A 23,305-nucleotide genomic window follows, 5' to 3' on the forward strand; every position below is an offset into this window, starting at 1 on the left:
GTAGGCTGCCATGGTCGGGGATCGAACCACCAACCCTCCGATCAGTGGGTTACCCGCTCTACCATCTGAGCCACAGCCGCCAGAATCAGAGAAGAACGGACGTTGCATTGTTCACTGTGGTCATTTGGTTTGTGGGTCAGTGACAAATAAGGGTTGGCAAGATGTCAAATGGTGTAACCACAAAAAATGATAAATATTAAATACTTCATCCACCTACATTGTATTTAAGTGGACTTATACATATACGAACCACCAATCTTCTGGTTACTGGATGAACGCTCTGCCAACTGAGCCACAGACGCCATTAATTATTAACATGATATTGTCGTGAATGTATTAAAATGTATCAATTTCAAATTCCATCTTTCATACCATTCCCTTATTGCAGTTATAATTGGACACACCTTAATTAATAACTGAATATTCAAATCAATGGCTGCCAGTAAGGGGTATTATCTTTATCAATTATCTTACCAATTATTTCCTTTAATTATTTCTTATTTTTAATCAATTGATCAACATTTAGCCATTAACTAGAATAAATGTGTTTAAATGATGATATATGTATTCAAAATATAAAAGTTACTGAAAATTCATATTTCTTTTTTTTTTTGTATAGTCCAGCTCTATTATACATATAAATGAAATGTTATTTGGTTTTTCTCTAAAATTCATGTTAAAGAAGAACAAAGGGCAAAAAGCAGCAACTGCTCTTTCTGTGTGTTAGTGTGATTGGCTTAGACACCTGTCAATCAAGGAAACATTCCCAAACATACCACTCTGTAAACCTCAATTTCTTAAAGTCTCCATTTGAGTTTACTCCAGTCAGATTTATTTCAAATAAAGCATTTAGCGGTCAAATCAAATCACAATATTTCACCACTATTTGTCATCATCCTCTCAACCATTCCTGACTTATTTTGAATCCTTTCTAGGTTATTTCCTGCTTCACAAGGCCACCATGTTTTCTCAGGAGAATAATGTGAAACACAAGCATGCAACAAAAAAGAGCCTTGTGATGCCCAAAAAGCTAAAACACCACACAAAGATATCTTAAATCATAATGTATAACAAGGACACAAAAGCAGCTGTAATGCTGAGATACTTTACTGTAGCTGAATTGCCAATTAACATTATTTGTCATCTTTGTGAGAGATCTGACATTTAGCACTCACTGTGTGAGAATTCAAAGCCACTAACTGAGCTCAAAACAGGCCAAACAGTCGGTGGATGAATTAGAGGAAATTGGAAGCAATTCAGGCAATTGGACACAGCTCACACATGCACATGCACCAAAACACACACACACAAACACACACCTTCTCACACTGATAATGTGTGCTGATGACAGGCTATGTTTTACAGAAGTGCTCTACTGGCAGCTTGTCCACCAGCAAGAAAGGACTTCACACAACCTCAACTCTCTTACTTCTCTTACTTTTCTTTCTGTGCATAATTATTTTCAATATGACTGACAACGATGGGGCTGCAGAAGCACACAGACAATCCACCGTAGAAATAGAATAAGAGTAGAAGAAACTAACACAGCAGGATGGTCAGAGCGGGGGCCATTTTTATGTGCATCCTTGCCAGTGCATCCTTGCCAGTGCAAAGAACTGTCGTTGTTGTTTTTTTTCATAGGGTCATTTCAGTAAATATGTTATTTTGTATATATACAGTCATGGAAAAAAGTAGGTAACGCTTTATATTAAGGTCCTTGTAATAACCATTAATTAACAAGTAATGAGGCCCTTGTAAGTCCTTACAAGATGCTTATTAACATTATTGTGTGTTTATAAGCTTATATAAGTGTTAATAATGGCATTACAAACACTCATGACCCACCCATTATGTCTTTGCCATGCCTTTATTAATCTTATTTTGTTTGCTTATTGATATTAGAAATATACTTTATTGCTCATCTATTATAAGTTAACTATAAGTTAACTATGCTTTTTGCAGCTACCGGATCTAAAGCGAGAACAATGCCTGGTTGCCATGGTTATTAAGGACCTTATTATAAAGCGTTACCAAAAAGTATTAGTCCATTGTTTTCTTCAATTTCTTGTTAATTTTAATGCCTGGAACCACTAAAGGTACATTTGTTTGGACAAATATAATGATAACAAGAATAGCTCATAAGATTTTAATTTAAGAGCTGATATCTAGACATTTTCCATGGTTTTCTTGAAAATAACCAAAATCATTATCAAGAAAACCATGGAAAATGGCTAGATATCAGCTCTATAATCCTCCTCCCGGTTGAGATCTTGTCCATGAAGACCACCAACTGAATCAGAGACAAGGGGCAACCCTGGTTATGACCCCCCCAGGGAAAAACATGGCATGTCATGACTATGCCATCCTCAGAAAAAAAGGCTTTTTCCACCATGCTTTCATGCTTCAATAGTCAGAGAAACTGAGCCAAACAGTGGGCTGGCAGCTGGCAAAGAGTGGCAGCGTGCTGTTGAGTCCAATTTTCTCTTTGACTCACCATAACAACTAAGAACAATTGCCATTTTGTTATGTACCAGGTTCAATAACATGATCTAACCCAGTGTCAGTTGGTGTAACCAGTCATTTTTCCCTCTTAAAAATCTGATTATATACAGGGAAATAAATGTGAACTAAAATGAGAAAATACAATCCACGTTTAGATTGCAACACTATGGTATATAACACATTTTTACATAATTTGTCAAAACTTTTGAAAAAATGGTTGAATTTAGATTATGTTTTGCTCAATATTGACGAAATGTGTAAATGTAGAAATACTAAAAACAAAAAAATTCATTTGTTGTTTTTTAAAATGAAGTAATAATATGTATAAGTCCACTTAAATACAATGTAGGTGGATGAAGTATTTAATATTTATCATTTTTTGTGGTTACACCATTTGACATCTTGCCAACCCTTATTTGTCACTGACCCACCAACCAAATGAACACAGTGAACAATGAATCTTCTCTGATTCTGGCGGCTGTGGCTCTGATGGTAGAGCGGGTCACCCGCTGATCGGATGGTCGGTGGTTCGATCCCTGAGCATGGCAGCCTACATGTCGAAATATCCTTGAGCAAGATACTGAACCCCAAATTTCTCCCGATGTTGCGTTCATCGGTGTGTGAATGAATTCCTAATGGTGGCAGGTGGCACCGTTTAGGGTAGCCTCTGCCACCAGTATGAATGTGTGGGTGAATGAGCGCAGTCTGTAGTGTAAAGCGCTTTGAGTGGTCGCAAAGTGACTAGAAAAGCGATATTTCAGTGCAGGTCCATTTACCATTCTATTTCTATGCATTCTCCACATTGGCTTCAGTTATGTTAAAAAACAATAAATAAACACGTGACTCACCTGTAATGACATCAGCCCCTCCCCCTGCAGGTGCGCGGCCACATCTGCAGGCGTGATGTCTCGTCTCGGCGGCGGCAGCGGACGAGGCCGGCGGTGCTCCAGACGCCTCTTGTCCTTCTTGTAGAGCAGAGCGGCGAACGCCAGGATGTTGAGGAACAACAGCGACGCTCCCACCGCGATCGTCACCGACAGCTCAGTGGAGTAGTCCTCGTTGGGGACGCGGACCCCGTCCTCCCCTCCACCTTGACCCAAAGCAGACTCCGGCGGCTGGGGAGTTCCTGCTTGTGATCCTGGATGGCGGGTACTACTAGGAGGCCAACCTTTGGCCAGACGCTTGGTGTAGGAGTAAGGAGTGTCGTCCTGGGGGGAGGGGCTATGCGTGAAGGAGGACACCGATTGGAGGAGCTCGTTGACGTGATGCAAGTGAGGAACCAGCTGGAGCCAGAAGGAGATTTTGGTGGCCCGGTAGTGGTCTCTGACTCGGGGCTTCAGGCCGATGTGGAGGTACAGCTGCTCTTTAGGAGTGTACTTGGACCACGCCACTTCTTCAAAGCGGTTCGGTTTAGTGTGGATGAACTTGGTGTCTTGAGGAACCGGCTGGTTTGGGTCACTGGAATGTATCAAACACAGTGAGTTATTTAAACCTCTGAAGTCCAGGAGATTCTGGTTCAAATTTGTCAACTTCCTATGCATTCATTTCTGTCTCTGGCTCCTTTTTCTCAACACATCAGTCAGATTCTTCTTTTTTCTTTTTTAAATTACAAGTATACAGTTGCCAGGAACCCAAAATACAAACAAAGGACATAGGTTTTTTAATGGAAATGTACCAATTTTTTTCACTATTTACACACACAAAAACAGCAGAAAATAAATAAATAAATAAATACCTACAAAGATGTCAACTACATGTCTATTTGCATGTAAATTAAAAAATAGCAATAGTTTAGTACAAAGAAAATTCACATTTTAAAAATGGTCTAGAAACACAAATGGCACACTGTGTAAAAAGATCCTATGATTGAAGCTTTCTCAGCTGGTCTACATATGATAAATAAATAAAGTTATCACTGTAAATAAAACATGCTCAGTGTATTTCCAATAAATAGACGGACTCCAGAGGGTTAATCACATCTAGATAAGTTGGTGGTTATGTAAGTTTAAAAATAAATAATTGATAGATAACAAAAGAAGGGATTTATTATTTGTGTTAGGCAAGACGCTGCTTTTAATCCCCTCTGAACCTGCTGTTCCACAAATAGCTTTAATCAGACAAAAAGATTGACAGAAAAAAAATTAAAAAAAAATAGAATAAAGAATCAACTCAGAAAAAGTGAAGTAACTATTGGCAACTGTGAGTTTCTTGACGGATGAAATGTGAAAATATCAAATCATCAAAATAATATTGCAACTGAACAGCTAAGAACACACAGGATTAAAAAGAAAAACATGTGGAAATGTCACAGAAAATGCAGTTTCCACATATTTACATTCAAGTGCCATGTCTTAAATACAAAGGATTTTATTGCAATGATTCAATGCTCTGCTATAAATACCAATATCTCATGCTTTCCAGTTTTTCAAATGTCACAGACTCCTAACAGAGCTGCTGAAGACTTTTTCTCAGCTGGCTCCCGTCCTCTGGGGTCTTCTGTCAAATAGTTTCAGCAGCGCTTGCACACATCTTTCTAAATCAATATCAAAGTTACACAAGACAAACCAGTTGCGAAAGAAAAAAAAATTTGCACAAAGCAAAAAACAAGTTTTATTTCCCTGTAAACATAGCTCAGGGGCGATTCGGTTGCAGATAATTGATTTTCGTCCACTTTATTTATATGCCTTTTACAAAACAGTGCAGCTAATGTACAGCTCAATCTCCTGCAGTGGATATTTGCACTGTCAGATATCTTTTATTAAAGATGAATGTGTGTGTTGCAAAGTGAAGATATCCTGAAAAATCACCTCTCTGACACACAGGGACAGCCGTTCATTTGACAATTTGCCGACTTATTTGTGTCGGCAGGGAAAATGACGTAAATGAAAGAGCAGCACATCTTCACAGACTTGCCAGTTACACGCTATGTGCTCAGGTGTCAATCAACACCTTACGAGAGGCACAAAAAAGGCAGCTAGCGTAAAAAACCTACCGGCACGCAAGCACACAGGCTGAGGATTTGCACGCCCACACAGACATTTAAAAAATATACATCAGGGAGCATCATATCCTCCCCGTTAAATTGAGCTGTCGCAGAGTTCCATCACCATCTGAGGCACTCTCAACCGGGTGAAATCTTTCTTCACAGAAAGTTCCCCATTGATAATTGAAGTGCACGCTGAAATCTCAACAACCCTTCTTGGTGATTTTGCTCTGCAGCTCGCTATGGTGGTAATGACAACACACAGGCTGTGGACTGGAAACTGGATGCAGTGTGATTGCCTTGATGCACACATGTTTAAAACATTTCCTTTTTTCTTTTAATACAGTTTTTCCCACAATTGCTAAAAACCCAATTCTCTGAACCAGCTGCTCAGTGTCCTTAACACATTTATCAAATCATTCACTCTTTTGGCAAAACTCTAAAAAGCCATTTTCACTTGCTTGAACACATTATGCACTGTGATACTGTTGTCTTGCAAGATGGTAAACACGAGCGGCAGAAAACAACAGCTATCATCTATTATGACACAAGACTCAAATCTGTTAACGCTGGTTTATAATAATGTAGTCTACTGCAACATTGTTTGGGCCAGTGCATATGCCTCCAACCTCCATAGCATTTATCTTCTTGTTCATAAAAGATGTGTTAGAACTGCCACATTTTCAAAACGACTAGATCCTTCTGCTCCCCTTTTCCAAAAACTCAAGATAATGACAATTTTCAGATCAATATATACCAAATATGCATTATCTTTAAGTATATGTATATTCCAAATTCCATTCCTAAAGCTTCCAGTGAATATTTCCATGTCAACTCACAATTACATAAGTACAAAACTAGACAATTACAGTTTTTCTCAACTGCTAAAACACTAAACCCTATTGTCTGAACCAAATGCTCACTTGCCTTAACCCACTGATTGAATCAATCACTCTTTTGGCAAAACCATCAGCACTTTTCTCCTGTTTAGACACAACTTGACAACACATTTTCATTGTGATGCACCGTGCTGCATAATGGTGAGCACAGGTGACAAAAGTCAAACACAATTAAAGCACAAGGGTCACCACTTGAACACAACAACTCAAAATTGATCACACTTTCTAAAAAAAGCCAACTTGTATTTTTTGGCCTAAAACAGTGATTTAAGTTGGTAAAACTTCGAAATATAAATTATTGATATTTAGGGCAATAATGTAAGTTAGCACAACAAAGGAAGCCAGTTGTCTGCTCAAAAACAAGTTTGTGATTTGTTGTTATATCTTTACTTTGGGGTTCACAACAAGGGACAATAGTTCTGATAACTTATTTCTTTGTTGTCAAATGCGGGAAAGCGGTGAAATTCGGTCATTAGCGAAAGCTAGCGGCTAACTGATGCTAGCGGCTAACTGATGCTAGCGCCGCTGCTTGTTACAGCTACAAGAGTAGTCATTAGCGTATCAATGCTAACTCTAAATTTTGGTCTGACAATTTAGCTGACATTTCATAGCGGCGTTACAATCGTGCCAATTCAGCACATTGCAGAAGTTAGCAGAAGTAAGGATTAAAAGTTATTACAATGTAAAATTATAAGTTAGTACAACTTACAGTTGAGTGACAAAAATCTGAATTCAGAGTTGAGCAAACTCAAAAACAAAACTTAAAATATTTAGTTTAATTGTCCAACTTAAAATTTTATCGAAGTTTGTTGCCTTGAAATTTTGAGTTGACCCAACTTTTCTTTTTTGCAGTGTATAAGCCAGTTCAGAGAGCTCTGGTTTGTGAGGCCCTACAATGGATAGAAATCTGAGAGGAAGAGTTCGTGTGAGAGGAGGTCGAGGTGGTCTAGGAGGTCAGCGAAGACAAAGAACAGTAATGTGATTGTAATGTGATCTGTGATTGACCATGTTCTTGTTCATGGTATGAGCATGAGGGAGGCGGGACAAAAATACAACCAAACATCAGTAGATTCACTGTGTCCACCAGAATCCCAAGATTTAGAGAGGAGAACAGGTAAAAAAAAAAAAAAAACTTTTTTGACATTATAGTACAGTATGTAAATGTTGACAGTAATTACTGTATGACATACTATATACTGTACCACAGTATACCGTAGGTAAATATATGTGTCAGTATATTACTGTACCAATGTACTGTAGTATTGTAATGGAGGGTTGATCTGTTTGTTGCCTTGTATTCCATGTATATATATTTTTTACATGGGCTTACTGTACACGAGTGGAGGTTTTTTGTTTTGCAACATGCATTTAGCCTACAGTGAACAATGAACATGTATTTCTCCAGCTTCGTGTCCTGAGCATTGTGTTTTCTATTTTTCTATGTAGTGTTTTTAATTTTGATTGACTCGGGCCACGATTTGACAACATAGTTCAGTTTTAAGCACAGACTGAACTGTTTTGAGGTGAAAGTTTGGTTTTGCAAGAAGAGTTTGAGGTTTTGTGAATGTAGCTTGAAAATTGGGTTTTGTGTTCACAGTTGAGAGAAAAGGAGAGCAGCTTTTAAGAAATGTGTCTTAGCAATCGAGAAAAACTGTAATGTGACCAATAAACATTTCCCCATGAACTACATGCCTTGAACACTGTGTTTTCCTTTTTTTTTGGTGTAGTGTGTAATGACTGCTCGGCATCTTTTAAATTTCGACCGATTAGTTCAAGATCTGACAACATTGTTTGGTTTTGAGAACAGGTAAAACTATTTTGAGGTGATGGTATGGTTTTGCTAAAAGAATCAGAGGTTTTGTGAATGAGAGAAAAAGGTGAGAAAAGAGTTTTGTGTTTAGAATTCTGAGAAAAGGACAGGAGGATTTGAAAAAATGTGTTTTAGCAATTGAGAAAAACTGTAAGTACAGTACTTGAGTAAATGTACTTAGTTACATTCCACCACTTTAGCAGGCACAGGTGAGTTCAACATTGAAACCAACAACAAGACAAAAATAGGAATGTGAGAGGAAGAGGAGGAGGAGTGCATGCAGATTACTGTATTATTGCATTACTTACAGTATACAATAATGTTCTGTTGTGAATATACATTTTAAATGAGAAATATGTTCATTATACACAGTAAAAATGTTTTTCTGTAGCTACATGCACTAAACATTGTGTAAAAAAAAAAAAAAAAGACACAAAAAGACACAAAATGAGAATACATGTGGCAGTGTCGCAATGCAAAATTGGACTTTTCTAGAACTGAAATCATGGTGGAAGACGACTATAGCGGAGGGAGCTCAGATATAACAGCTATAAGCTCTCAAATACTTTTTGAATTTCATTTCTATCTGCTACAGAGGCTGAAAAATCTATTATTTAGTAGGAAGAGTTGACACTTATGTTGAATTTCCAGAAAAACTTCAGGTTTTAGAGGGTTATTTTAAAATCGCCCAGAGGATTTAAAGGATTTTTTTCCAGTCGATTTAGGCCTAAATGGGTTAAATGAAGACATGAATTAATTAATTAATTAATTAATTAGTGTGTGTGTGTGTGTGTGTGTGTGTGTGTGTGTGTGTGTGTGTGTGTGTGTGTGATGACTGCTCAGTAGTATTTCTATACTGACTGCTGTGTGTGTGTGTTTGATTTTGAGCACAGATAAAATAGTTTTGCGATTGCAGTGTGAATATTTTATTTTGTGTGTTTAAAGTTTTATGGTGAGAAAACATAGTGGACAGTTTGAAGGAACGTGTCTTAGGAACTGTGAGAAGCTGTAGTGCCCGAGCCAAAATATGTAAGAGCACAGTCCTCATTCTGCATGTTGCAAAGCTCGATGGTGATTTAGATCAAGGTCTAGACTGCAGATGTCTCTGTAAATCTGAAGAGGTCTCAGTGGAGTGAGCCTCGATTGGATTAATTACTGGTAATTACTCACTTCGAGCACTGCAGAGAGAGGGTCCATCCTCAACAATTACTTTTATCTTGTATATCATGTCAGAGAGGAGAGATAAAAGGTACTCTTATCAGCACGGGCTGTTGGGTTTTTTTTAGTTTTAATGTGAATTCGTTCTTAAACTTTAGTTCCTCCGCTACTGGCAGATCATCTCGCTTTCAATTTAATAAATTGGATCTCTAGAATCTCTTTTAGCCACTGGCAGATAATTTTAATTTTGATTTAACGTTTCGAAATAAGGACTCTGTCTCATTGCAGCAATTTTGACCGTAAATGACTGACTGAGGATGCAGAAAGAGAGAAAAAGAGAGGAGAGGAGGAGAGGAGGGAAGAGAAGAGAAGAGAAGAGAAGAGAAGAGAAGAGAAGAGAAGAGAAGAGAAGAGAAGAGAAGAGAAGAGAAGAAGTGAGAAGAGAAAAGAAGAGAAGAGAAGAGAAGAGAAGAAAGGAAAGAAAAGAGGTGATAAGAGAAAAGAGGTGAAAAGAAAAGAAGAGCAGAGACAAGAAGAGAACAGAACAGAACAGAAGAAAAGAAAAGAAAAGAAAAGAGAAAAGAAGAGAAGAGACAAGAAGAGAACAGAAGAAAAGAGGTGAGAAAAGAAGAGAATAGGTGAGAAGATAAAAGAAGAGAAGAGAAGAGAAGAGAAGAAAAGGAGAAGAGAACAGAACAGAAAAGAGAAGAAAAGAAAAGAAAAGAAAAGAAAAGAAAAGAAGAGAAGAGAAGAGGTGAGAAGAGAACAGAACAGAAGAAAAGAAAAGAGGTTATAAGAGAAGAGAAGAGAAGAGAAGAGAAGAGAAGAGAAGAGAAGAGAAGAGAAGAGAAGAGAAGAGAAAGAGAAGGAAACAGAAAAGGAGAGAAGAGAAGAAAAGAGGTGAGAAGAGAAGAGAAAAGAAGAGGAGCAAAGAGAAGATAAAAAAAGAGGAGAGAAGAGAAAGAGAAGGAAACAGAAAAAGAGAGAAGAGAAGAAAAGAGAAAAGAAGAAGAGAAAAGAAGAGAACAGAACAGAACAGAAGAGAACAGAAAAGAAAAGAGGTTATAAGAGAAAAGAAGAGAAGAAGTGAAAAGAGAAAAGAAGAGAACAGAAAAGAAAAGAAGAGAACAGACAAGGAAGAGAAGAGAAGTGGAGAGGAGAGAAAAAAAGAGGAGAGAAGAGAAGAGAAAGAGAAGGAAACAGAAAAGAAGAGAAGAGAAGAGAAGAGAAGAGAAGAGAAGAGAAGAGAAGAGAAGAGAAGAGAAGATTTATCAAACTGTGGCCGATCTTTCATTCTTATTTTAGGACATTACCTTGGCTTTCCTCAAGGACTTTTTCCACTAGCAGGAGTCCTTTAACTTCCTGAGCCAAGGCCGAGGAAGAAGAAAAGCCTCGTCAAGACTCTGACATGACGGAGAACCTGTGTGTGTCCTCTGCCAGAATGAGTCTGCAGAGCTGCTTTCATGATCGTATCTAAAGTTCTGTCTTCTCCTCAGACGTCTAAAGGCCTTTTGAAGGAAAAGACATTATAATAACACATCCTTTGCCTGTGAGCTCATTATTTTTGTTTCTCTAAAACTCCGGTGTTTTTCTCTAATGCATCATTAAATCTCGGCTCCACTCGGTTTAAACTTCAATTCCAAAGGAAATCTAATAATTCTGGAAAACAATTTTTTTCTTTGCTATTAAAATGTTACTTATCTTGATGGAAAAACTTGACAGAGAAAATGAGATTCAGGCTGATGTGTCTCCTGCACACTATTCCTACAAATTGGCACTAATGCATTTTTCTATGCAATATGAATATAATTTGTCTAAAATACATTTGCTTAATGCTAATCAAAGCCTCTCCCTGTTGTTATGTGTCATACTCTGTGTGAACCGGGCCAGATGACTACAATCCATCTTTAACCTGTTATTGTTCAAGACCTTTTTGGTGGTTGTGGGCAGTGGATGTTAAGGGGGAGATAGCAGGTCAATAATAAATGACACATAGAAGTGGTGAACATCATCTGGAAGCTGTGAACCTGAAGATTAATTTGAGATGCAGCTCAAGTTGTTCTGGTCAAAAATATCTAATTAAAAATGACTTAATGAATTAATTATTCATTTATTGAAGCCTATTATGGTGAATAAAGGGTCATAACATGAGGGGACGCTTTCTAAAGTCCAGTCAATGTTCAACTGTGTCCCAGAAGTTGTTGCAGCAATTTTTGGGTTGATACCATTTGTTACACACATTTGGTGCTCAATAATGCTATTTTATTCATATCGAGAATCTATCTATAAAAGCAAGAAGCGTCTGTGTGTGTGTGTGTGTGTGTGTGTGTGTGTGTGTCTAGTTCATATCTCTCTGTCCGTTAGTCAGACTGACCTCAGTGTGCATCCTCGATTTTGAAGTTTTTTGCATTCATTTTTGCATTCAAAATATCATTATTTACGTAGGACGTGTTGCAGCATTGCACTGTTTCCGATCGGACGCCTTTTAGGGGAGCTCCGCCCCATTGTGTGATAGGCCTACACCTGGTCAGTAACACAATTCACTCTGGATTTCCACCCTGACTCATCTCATCTGGAAGTCTATTTAGCGAATATCAATGTTCAATGTGTATGTGCTGGATGGTGTGGTACCTTATGAAAAGTAAGTGTTTTATGGAGTTGCAGACGTTGTAGTGGTCTGCATGTAATGTGCAAATTCTGTTATTAGCGATTAGCATGCTAATCGGACATTTAGCTTTATTCACTTCTTATGTTGTATTACTATGTACATGAGTATAACATGAATATATAAATACTTTTGGAATAACATAGAAGAATCCATGCTGAGATTTGGGTTAAAAATTGTTAGTCATTTTGAAAATTGCCAAAATAGACTAACTTTACAGCGTTTTTTCAACAACTTCCCAACATGGTATCCTAACATTTTTGGGCTCTATAGATCCATTAGATCTTCTAGTTTCATATAATATTACTATACTATCTTCAGTTTTACTATCCTATATACTATATTACTATCCTCCTAAAAATGTGTCCGCTACGCCCTCCGGAAAACAAAATGCGGCGTATCATTCCGCATCATCCACATGAGATCAATAACGATCAATCAGTCCAAGAAATTAAACCTAGAGGAAACCTATGAGAGAGGCACTACACTGTTTGTCTTGATGACACCACAGACTTGAGTCTTGGCTGTCTTACTTCGAGCTTGGAGGAGATTTGTTCCTGTAAAATCGAGAGTGAGCTGTCCACAGTTACAGCAACAACACTGTGCGTTGCCAAAACCTTGTCTCTGCAGAGCTCCGGAGATAAAAGGATGATTTCTTACTGACAGCTGTGCATTTTCTTTCACGTTTTAAAATGTGATTAAAAGGCCCGGCTTTCATTCGTTTATCATGAGACATTTTCTATACGTAGGAGGGGATTAGATAATGATAGCAGGAATTAGAAACGCATGTCTGTGTCAAAGAAGGCAGAAATAAAGAGAACTGAATCATGCTGAAGATGTGTTTTTTTGCTTTGTCTTGTTTTCTTGATATTCTTTATATAGTATAGTCAGACAAAAAAAAGGAACAAAATAAATCTCAGCGGGATTTTCCAACTGAAATCAACGTCTCACATCAGTGTACATTTTATTAGCTCACCCAGTCTTGGCAAAGTTGGTCCAGTAAGTCATGACAACAGCGCTCAGCATCACGTCGTTCTTGGAGAAGTTACAGTTGAACAGATCAGTTGGTCCCACCATGGGCACGCCGAACACGTACGGCACCTACACACACACACACACACACACACACACACATTTTAATAAAGCTTACATTCATTACAGTCATGGAAAAAATGATTAAACCACCCTTGCTTTCTTCAATTTCTTGTTCTTTTTAATGCCTGGTACAACTAAAGGTGCATTTGTTTGGACAAATATAATGATAATAGTTAACCCATTTAGGCCTAAAATGGCTGTAAAAAAATGCCTGTAAAACCTCTGGGCGATTTTAAAATAACCCCCTAAAAGCTGAAGTTTTTCTGTAAATTCAACAGAAGTCTCAACTCTTCCTACTAAATAATAGATTTTTTAGCCTCTGTAGCAGATAGAAATCAATTTCAAAAAGTATTTGAGAGTTTATAGCTGTTATATCTGAGCTCCCTCCGCTATAGTCGTCTTCCGCCATGATTCAAGTTCTGGAAAAGTCCCATGGTGCATTGTGACACTCCCACATGTATTCTCATTTTGTGTCTTTTTGTGTCTTTTTTTAGTCATTTCGTGTCTTTTTTGGAAATTTTTAGTCATTTTGTGTATTTTTTTGGTCATTTTGTGTCTTTTTGTGTATTTTTTTGGTCATTTTTAGTCTTTTTGTGTCTTTTTTTGTCATTTTGTGTCTTTTTTTAGTCATTTTGTGTCTTTTTTTAGTCATTTTGTGTCTTTTTGTGTCTTTTTTTTTATGATGATTTCTAAGTTCTGGAAAAAATGCCTGTAAAACCTCTGGACGATTTTAAAATAACCCCCTAAAACCTGAAGTATTTCTGGAAATTCAACAGAAGTGTCAACGCTTCCTACTAAATAATAGATTTTTCATTTCTATCTGTAGCAGATATAAATGAAATTGAAATGAAGAGATTACACCTGTGGCTTTCATGAGAAGTTGAGTTTATTTGTCCAAACCTTCAATAAAGTTTTTTTTAAATCAATGTGTTGCATTGCGACACTCACACATGAAATTTGATGCATTTCATTGGCCAAGAGACCGAAAATAGGTGGAAAAAACTACAAATACTACAAAACGACATATCCGCTTTCCCGGCTTTAATGGTAAAATAACTCAACAGCGCCCCCAGTTTGAATGGTAGAAATGCTATAATGCCTTCCCGGCTTAAATGGGTTAAGAGATGTCATCTAGACATTTTCTATGGTTTTCTTGATAATGATTTTGGTTTTTATCTCGAAAACCATGTTAAATGTCTAGATATCAGCTTTTAAATTAAACTATATTAGCTTTTTTTGTTGTTATCATTATATCTGTCCAAACAAATGTACCTTTAGTTGAACCAGGCATTAAAATGAACAAGAAATTGAAGAAAACAATGGTCTAATACATTATTCGATGACTGTATTTCTATTCTCTTGACATTAACCAGAACTGTAACTGAGTCATGTGGAGCTCAACCCAGTGAAGAGAGTTATTGCTTCATGTGTAACTGCAGTGAATCTAAAGTCACTAAATCATGTTTGGATGACTGATTGGGCCAACCAGGCGGAGGCCCAGGGACCGTGTGTCTCAGGGGCCCGCCTGACCTTCACCTGCAAAATGTCACTCAAAAGAGACGCGTACCAACCAAGAAGAGGCTCAAAATGGCCACAAAGAAACATAAAACGACTACAAAGATGCAGAATCAGACTACAACGTGATGCTAAAACAGCTAGAGAGAGACACAGAGACACCATAAAGAGGCTCACAGCTATAAAAAGGAGTACAAGAATCACAAAGACACATAACATGACACACACAATGACTACAAAAACAGAAAGAAAATTACAATTACATAGAAAATGGTGATAGAAAATGATAACAAAGAGACACAAAACAACAAGAAAAAAGCCTAAAGTCTAAAGTCACCCCAAACATCCGGACTTATGCTGCGTTCGATTGCACTCGGAACTTGGAAAGCCCTACATCCGAGTCGGAAAAGTGCAATCGAATGGCCCTTGAACTCAGGATTCCGACTCGGGAATTGGGGTAGGATCCAAGCAGCCCGAGTATGTCGGAAATACATGGAAAACAGTCACTTTATCTTCAACATTTAGTCTGTTATGTGTCGTTTAATTTAGCATTTGTGTTACTAAAAGTGTAGGATTACTTTGTAGTGGTATTTGCACTCCCACTCTGTTAATTAAAGAGTTTGTGTGAGTGTAGTAGGGACAAAAAAGCACAGTAAAATTGTAAAAAATATTATAGTTTTTCCCATATTTAAACTACATTAGTCTATAAGGTGTATAGTAATACTGCACTTCTTTTTATTATATCCAGGAAATTGATTTGATTATATTTTTGTCTCTTAAGTATTTGCAGACCACCTTATATTTGGACGCAGAGAGGACTCAAACATTTAACTGTCTGTTGTATCAGGTAGCTGATTTACTTCCCCAGAATAATTTTTAAATGCTCCAAACACATCCAAACAAACATCACTTTGCTGTGGGCGGCCATGTTTTCCGAGGTTGAGCAATGAAATGCATTTACCTCGGAAGTCGGACTTTCTAACTTGGATCTTTCCGAGTTCCGAGTGCAATCGAACGCAGCATTATACCACCTCTCTCACACACACACACACACACACACACACACACACACACACACACACACACACACACACACACACACTCACACACACACACCCAGTGCACTGAACATAAGTCAAGCTAGCGTGTACCTATACAAAAAGCCATGTTAATCAAAAGGTCACTACTTTTTTTTCTAAGTGTAGAAGAAAAAAACAGTGTAATAAACTATAATCATCACGGTTGTAAATATACAGCCGACCTGCTGGGAAATAAATGCCATGAACATTTCTTACCACACTTTAGAGATGGCTTGATTCCACTTATGAGGCACTCTGAACAAATCAATATGAAGCAGCACTTCACTGGTAATCTAAACCAAGAGCCTCTGATTCATCACATGAATATTTTTTTTAAATCTGTGAGACATTAGTTTCCTTTATTTTCGGTCTGAAGTGGCCGAATCAAAAATTCTTATCTTTACTCCTCTTCTTGAGATTTAATATCATGTCTTGTGCCACTGCTTGCAAACTCAAGAGTTAACACACATTGATTTTAAGATTATTTTACTGGTTTATAAATATCGTAATGGTCTTAGTCCAACCTTTTTATCTGATTTACTTTTATCATATGATCCTGGAGGACCCTCAGGTCTTCTGGCCTTTTATTAATATCAATTTGGCTTTTACTTGAACCTTTTTTAAACATTTTTCTGTTCATGCATCTTAGTGTTACAACATGTTCTCTTTTATTTACTTATTTGCTATTATTTGTCTATTTTTACACATATGTATTTTATCATGCTCTACTTTTTAATTATTCATTTATTATTTTCATCTTATTTCATCTAGCTCTTTTACTTTTTATTGTTATTATTATTAACTTTTGTTTTTTTTATTTTATTTTATCTTACCTTACTTTATTTTTTATTTATTTTATGTAATTAATTTGTAACCTGCCTACAGTGTTTTCTATGTTTTATTGTTATTATTATTATTATTATTATTATTATTTATTCATTTTATTATTATTATTATTTTATTTTTTATTTTTTATTTTTTATTTTATTTTATTTTATTTTTTGGACCGATTAAAGCATGTTAATTAGAGAGCTTCAGAGCTGCTGGTAGGTAGATTTTGCAGTGGTGGAAGAAGTATTCAGATCCCTTACTTAAGTAAAAGTACTAATAAAACACTGTGAAATTACTCCACTACAAGTAAAAGTGGCATTCAAAACTGACTGTTTTATTATTTAAATTTAAATTTAAATTCTAATCCTAATTTTTATTTTATTTTTTTATTATTATTTACTTAATTTTATTATTTATTTAATTTTATTATTTATTTATTTTATTCATTTTTTATTACTATTATTTTTTTAATTATTATTATTTATACCTTTTTTATGTGAAGCACTTTGAGTAACATTTCTCTTGTATGAAAAGTTCTCTACAAATAAAGTCTGATTGAAACGTGTTCTCTGTGTGACCTCATCTTACCTCGTCACCGTGGGCGGAGTCAGCCCAGGGCGGCGTGGCGTCACTCTGGCAGTGATGGTAGAAGGAGTAGAAGTATGTCGGGGATCCGTACTGAGCGTGGAGGTCAGCGGTGGCGATCGCCGGCGCCACCCACTGGTGGTCTGTGAAGAGCGCCACCAGAGTCTTCCTCCTGGTCTCTGCATTGTCCCGGTCCGCCCAGTCCGTGTACATGAACCTGTAGTGGAGAAGATATCAAACACTCTATCAGAAAATCTTTCATTGTTATTAAAGTATACAAAAATAGTTTGACAAACACATTTTTATCAAACTTTATACTCTGCATGCATATTTACAAAAACACTGTATAGCCAGAAGTGTGCGTGTGCATATTCAAACATCCATTTGAAGGAGAAGTTTGACATTTAGGGAAATGTGCTGATTTCTTGCGAAAAGTTCAACAAGAAAACAGATACTACACTGCAAAAAACGGAATCTAAAAACCACATAAAAGCACAGAAATTAGCTTGCAGCATGGTCAGATAATTTCATTTGACAAGATTTCTTGAATTAAGATCGTTAAATCTAGAAATAAGCACTTAAACAACACTTATAAAACTCAAAAGTAAGAAATTAAGTCTTAAATCAAGATAAATTTTCCAACACTTCTAAATCCAAGTTTTTTTTATCTTGGTAAGAACCAAATAATTTGCAGTGTACTAAATCTAAAGCTATCACCAGCAGAAGGTTAGTTTAAATTAAATAAAGACAGGAACAGCCTGGCTCTGTCCAGAGTTTAATAAAACATACTAATTAATAAGATATATCTTGCATGATCGGTCCACACACAAAATGACATATGTAAATGAAAAATAATGTGCTTTGACTATTTCTTGGGGAATTTCTGCTGGTAACTTGGCAGTGACAAGGGAAGGATGTCACTGCTCCCAGCCAAGAAATAGTCACATCACCCCATGTAAAAACACAAATTGTCCATTTTTAAACTTCAGTTTCTGGACTGATTAAAGCTTATTAATTAGAGAACTTTAGAGCTGCTGGTAGGTAGATTTTGCAGTGGTGGAAGAAGTATTCAGATCCCTTACTTAAGTAAAAGTATAAAACACTGTGAAATGACTCCACTACAAGTAAAAGTCCCGCATTCAAAACTTACTGAAGTAAAAGCACAAAAGTATCATCATCAAAATGTACTTAAAGTATCAAAATAAAAGTACTCGTTATGCAGAATGGACCCACTCAGATTGTTTTATATGTTCTAAATATATTATAAGATTATTTATATTGATGCATTTATATAAGTAGCATTTTACTGTTGTCCAGATATGACTAATGTTAACTACTTAATGCACTGTTATGTTTTATAAATGTGTAATCATATTAAATATATGGTATTTTTATGTTGAATCTGAAAAGTAACTAAAGCTGGCAGCTAAATGAAGGTAAAAGTACAATATTTGCCTCAAAATGTAGTGGAGTAGAAGTATAACGTTACATAAAATACCTCAAAATTGTACTTAAGTACAGTACTTGAGTAAATGTACTTAGTTACTTCCCATAACTGAGATTGTGTAACCTTTGGACAGAGCCAGGCTAGCTGTTTCCAATCTTTATGCTAAGCTAAGCTAACCATCCCCAAACTGCAGCTTCAAATGGTATCAATGATCTAATCTAACTTTCCATGTTTACCAAAACCATAAAGAAATACTTAAACTCTTGAAGAAAATTTAGTTTTTTCTTGCATGCCTGCACTGTAAAGGGGAAACCCCCAAACAGACCATTTGGGGGTTTTCCCTTCACTGTGGAGGGATACAAGGATATATTTTTTTCATTGAGAATTCATGCACTGCAAATAAAAAGGTGTCTAAAAACAAGATAAAAACACTAAATCTGAGGGAAATTATCTTGCTGCATGGACAAATAATTTCACTTGACAAGATTTCTTGAATTAAGATTGTTAAATCTAGAAATTGAACACTTTAACGCTCAAAATAAGAAATTAACTCTTAAAACAAGATAAATTATCCAACACTTCTAAATCTAAAGTTTTTTTTTAACTTGGTAAGAAACAAATAATTGTCAGGTCACTCTCCTCGGGCCAGTTCATCGCTGCTTGCAATTTAATTTATACTGTTTTAAGAGTTAATTTCTTATTTTACATGCTTATTTCTAGATTTAACAATCTTAACTAAAGTTTTTTTGACTTGGTAAGAAACAAATAATTTGCAGTGTGGTAGAACACTGAGAGTATCTGATATACAAATGGTCATTTTGCACTTGAAGTACTCCTTTAAAGTCATTCAGACGTTCACACACTGACTCACCTTATGCTCTCTCTCAGCGTATCTCGGCCTTCTGGGTTTTGGGGTCATTTTGTGTAATTTTTTTGGTCATTTTGTGTCTTTTTTTAGTAATTCATTTTTTTCTGTAATTTTGTGTCTTTTTTTTAGTAATTTTGTGTCTTCTTTTTGTCATTTTGTGTCTTTTTTAAGTAATTTACTTTTTTTCTGTCATTTTGTGTCTTTTTTCTGTCATTTTGTGTCTTTTTCAAGTAATTTAGTTTTTTCTGTCATTTTGTGTCCTTTTTTTTAGTAATTTTGTGTCTTTTTTGTTATTTTGTGTCTTTTTTAAGTAATTTAGGTTTTTTTCTGTCATTTTGTGTCTTTTTTTTGTCATTTTGTGTCTTTCTTAAGTAATTTAGTTTTTTTCTGTCATTTTTACGTTAGCCCTCTGGAGTCCACGAAACAAGATAAATTATCTAACACTTCTAAATCTAAAGTTTTTTTGACTTGGTAAGAAACAAATACTTTGCAGTGTGGTAGAACACAGAGAGTAACTGATATACAAATGGTCATTTTGCAGGTGAAGTGCTCCTCTAAAGTCACTCAGACACTCACACACTCACCTTATGCTCTCTCTCAGCGTATCTCGTCCTTCTGGGTATCCATACAAACTATCCACAAAGTCTGACACCGCAAAGTCAAAGTCCTCAGCCGTGACTCCGTCCTCCGAGTCCACGATGCCCTCCACAAATTTCACGCCCTCGCCCTGATTCACCCCCAGCATCACGTCGTAGTTCAGAAACTCTCCCTGCTCCATCAGGATCTGGGGGTCATCAGGTATAACGTCGCCATCAATCACCGGGGCAAAAGCCGTGTGATACTTGGCCGGCGTGATGTTCTGCTCCACCAGCTCGCGGTAGCTGCGGCCCTGCAGGCAGGTGACCAGTTGGGTGCTGTCGTCGATGCCGCAGCCCACCCGCTCCCCCAGCTGCCGGGCGTACTTGCTGGGCTGGTAGTTCACCGCCCAGCTGGCTAGAGCGCTGCCACTCTGGATGATGGCTCTGTGGAAAAGGTCTGAGACACACAGGAGCATACAGGCGTTAATACAAACCAGGGGGCAGCATGAAGCATAGACACCATGGGCCTCAAACTCACGGCCCGCGGGCCAATTGCGGCCCTCGTGACGATATTTTGTGGCCCCCACCTTGATATGAAAGTTTAATGTGAGTTTTATATGAATGGCACTTTACTGTGTTGTGTGTGGAAGGTCCCTTTAATTACTTTTTTTGTAATTTTGTGTCTTTTTTTTTCGTCATTTTGTGTCAATTTTTAGTAATTTTGTGTCTTTTTCTTTATAATTTTGTGTCTTTTTTTTTTTTAATTTTGTGTATTTCTTAATAATTCTGTGTCTTTTTGTAATTTTGTGGCTTTTTTTAATAATTTGGGGGGTTTGGGGTAATTTTGTGTCCTTTTTTTAGTAATTTTGTGTCTTTTTTAAGTAACTTTGTGTCTTTTTTTGGTAATTTTGTTTTTTCTAATACTTTTGTGTCTTTTTTTAGTTATTTTGTGTATTTTTTGGGGTCATTTTGTGTCTTTTTTTGTCATTTTGTGTATTTTTTAATTAATTTAGTTTTTTTCTTTCATTTTGTGTCTTTTCTTTAGTAATTTTGTATCTTTTTTCTGTAATTTTGTGTCTTTTTTCTGTCATTTTGTGTCTTTTTTTGTCATTTTGTGTCTTTTCTAAGTAATTTCGTTTTTTTCTGTCATTTTTACGTTAACCCTCTGGAGTCCATGAAACCACCTGCATATTACTTCTTCATGACATGAAGCCATAAAAATTAAGCAACATTGAGTCTTGCCATCAGCTTCCCTCTAAAGTTCTGGCTTGAAACTACATGCCAGTAAAACTGGAGATAATGTCAAATATATTTAGTATAAAATATTGAACTAGATCAGGGATGGGCAACTGGAGGCCCGGGGATGCATTTGAGCATGAAATCTTAAAAGTGCAGTGTAAAAATGCACAAAATTACTTCTTGCAATTAATGTTGGTCTGCTGTTATTGCACGGAAAAAAAAGATATCACAGATTTTTATTTGCTTCAAACCTTTTGTATTCCTATTTATACTGTTAAACATGCATTTGTGCATGAAATATGTTAAGTTACTGCACTGTAAACATATTTAAAATTGCAGTTTCATCATATCTGGTTAAGTGCACGCTCCTATATGTGGCCCTGTGGTAGTGTCCATGAAAAACTGTGGCCCCCTGCAGCATTTAAGTTGCCCATCCCTGAACTAGATACTATCCTCCTTTTACCTGTTATATTATGTTATATTTGCAACCTGTGTTCATATTTGCAATATTTAAAATCCTGTGTTTTGAAACATAATTTTCAAGATCAGATTTTATGTTTCCTTAGTTTATTTTGGGTTCAAAATTTTGTTCAAGTAAGTCAAAATTAAAAATGAATTATCAGCACATATAGGTGAGGTAACGCTGAAAAAACTGATACCAACATGGCATGGTGAAGATTTTTAACAGATTTTAACAGACATAATAGCCAAAGATTTCAGAGGGTTAACACAAACAAGGGTGCAGCATGAAGCATGTACACTGAGGCACACATATGTTTACATTTATGGACATGCACCCACACACATATGCATGAATGCCTCCACATGATTGCACACTTGAAGGGTTACACAATACATTTGCATACATAAACTGATGCAGAACTTGCATTCCCACAGCAAAAACAGTGAAAACACACACATGCATTATTCAACAGGATGGCAGGTTGTGTTCAGAGCATCAGGTTGAAGAAGGTAAGAGTTAACCATTTAAAATAATACAGCTCTTAGCTATATGACTCACAAGCAGGCTGTATTGTTCAGAGAACTGAAAGGCGTATTCAGGCATTTATACCAGTAAATGAAAGCTGTATCGGTCCGCTGAAGACCGTGAAAGGTTTCATAGCCATTAGTGTCAAAGCTTCCACAGCAGCCACCGACCTCAGACCATCACAGGTGCCTGCCTGTCTATCTGCCTGTACTCTGTGCGTTTCAAAGGGCAAAAAGCCTTTCCACGTCTGTGACGCACACGTTGAGCTGAACATACGCGCTAGATAAGCGGAGGTTGTGTCCATCATTCTTCCTTACCTTCAGAGTAGTGAGACAAGGTGAGCAGGCTGACGCAGGAGGCTCCGGCTCCCGATCCAAACACCGTGACCCTGCCGGGGTCTCCTCCGAAGGCCGCGATGTTCTCCTTCACCCAGCGCAGAGCCTGGATCTGATCCAGCAGGCCGTAGTTCCCTTTTGCTGCCTGATCGCCTGTACTGAGGAATCCTGCAGGCAGACACAGAAGAAGTGGAAATGTTATGTAATGTCATGTTGTGTCCTTTTTTTTGGTAATTTTGTGTCTTTTTTTGGTAATTTTGTGTCTTTTTTTGGTAATTTTGTCTTTTTCTAATAATTTTGTGTCTTTTTTTGGTAATTTTGTCTTTTTCTAATAATTTTGTGTCTTTTTTTGGTAATTTTGTCTTTTTCTAATAATTTTGTGTCTTTTTTAGTAATTTTGTGTATTTTTTGGTAATTTTTTTGTCTTTTTTTAGTAATTCTGTGTCTTTTTTGGTCACTTTGTGTCTTTTTTTGGTAATTTTGTCTTTTTCTAATAATTTTGTGTCTTTTTTAGTAATTTTGTGTATTTTTTGGTAATTTTTTTGTCTTTTTTTAGTAATTTTGTGTCTTTTTTTGGTCACTTTGTGTCTTTTTTAAGTAATTAAGTAAGGGAAACATCGTTATTACACACAGTAGAACATAAAGTACTTGAGTATAAGAACCTATGGTGACACCCGTGTAACAAACATTTTAAATCTTCTAGAATCTCCCATATTCAGCTTTATGCT

At 36.6% G+C, this 23,305-nt stretch overlaps 1 protein-coding gene across 1 annotated transcript in view; it reads right to left on the minus strand.

Annotated features, from left to right (window-relative positions):
• Nucleotides 1–23,305, minus strand: part of LOC131979032 (neuroligin-4, X-linked-like) — a 36,325-nt gene that overhangs the window by 2,854 nt on the left and 10,166 nt on the right. Inside the window, exons 3-7 of the mRNA XM_059342917.1 lie at nt 22,560–22,745; nt 20,022–20,472; nt 17,126–17,339; nt 12,994–13,118; nt 3,351–3,960 (exon numbers count right to left, since the gene is read on the minus strand). Of these exons, the coding sequence (XP_059198900.1) occupies nt 3,351–3,960; nt 12,994–13,118; nt 17,126–17,339; nt 20,022–20,472; nt 22,560–22,745 (1,586 nt within the window). The remainder of the gene's footprint in view (nt 1–3,350; nt 3,961–12,993; nt 13,119–17,125; nt 17,340–20,021; nt 20,473–22,559; nt 22,746–23,305) is intronic.

Source organism: Centropristis striata, chromosome 10, assembly GCF_030273125.1.
Source record: "Centropristis striata isolate RG_2023a ecotype Rhode Island chromosome 10, C.striata_1.0, whole genome shotgun sequence".
Taxonomy (NCBI): Eukaryota; Metazoa; Chordata; class Actinopteri; order Perciformes; family Serranidae; genus Centropristis; species Centropristis striata.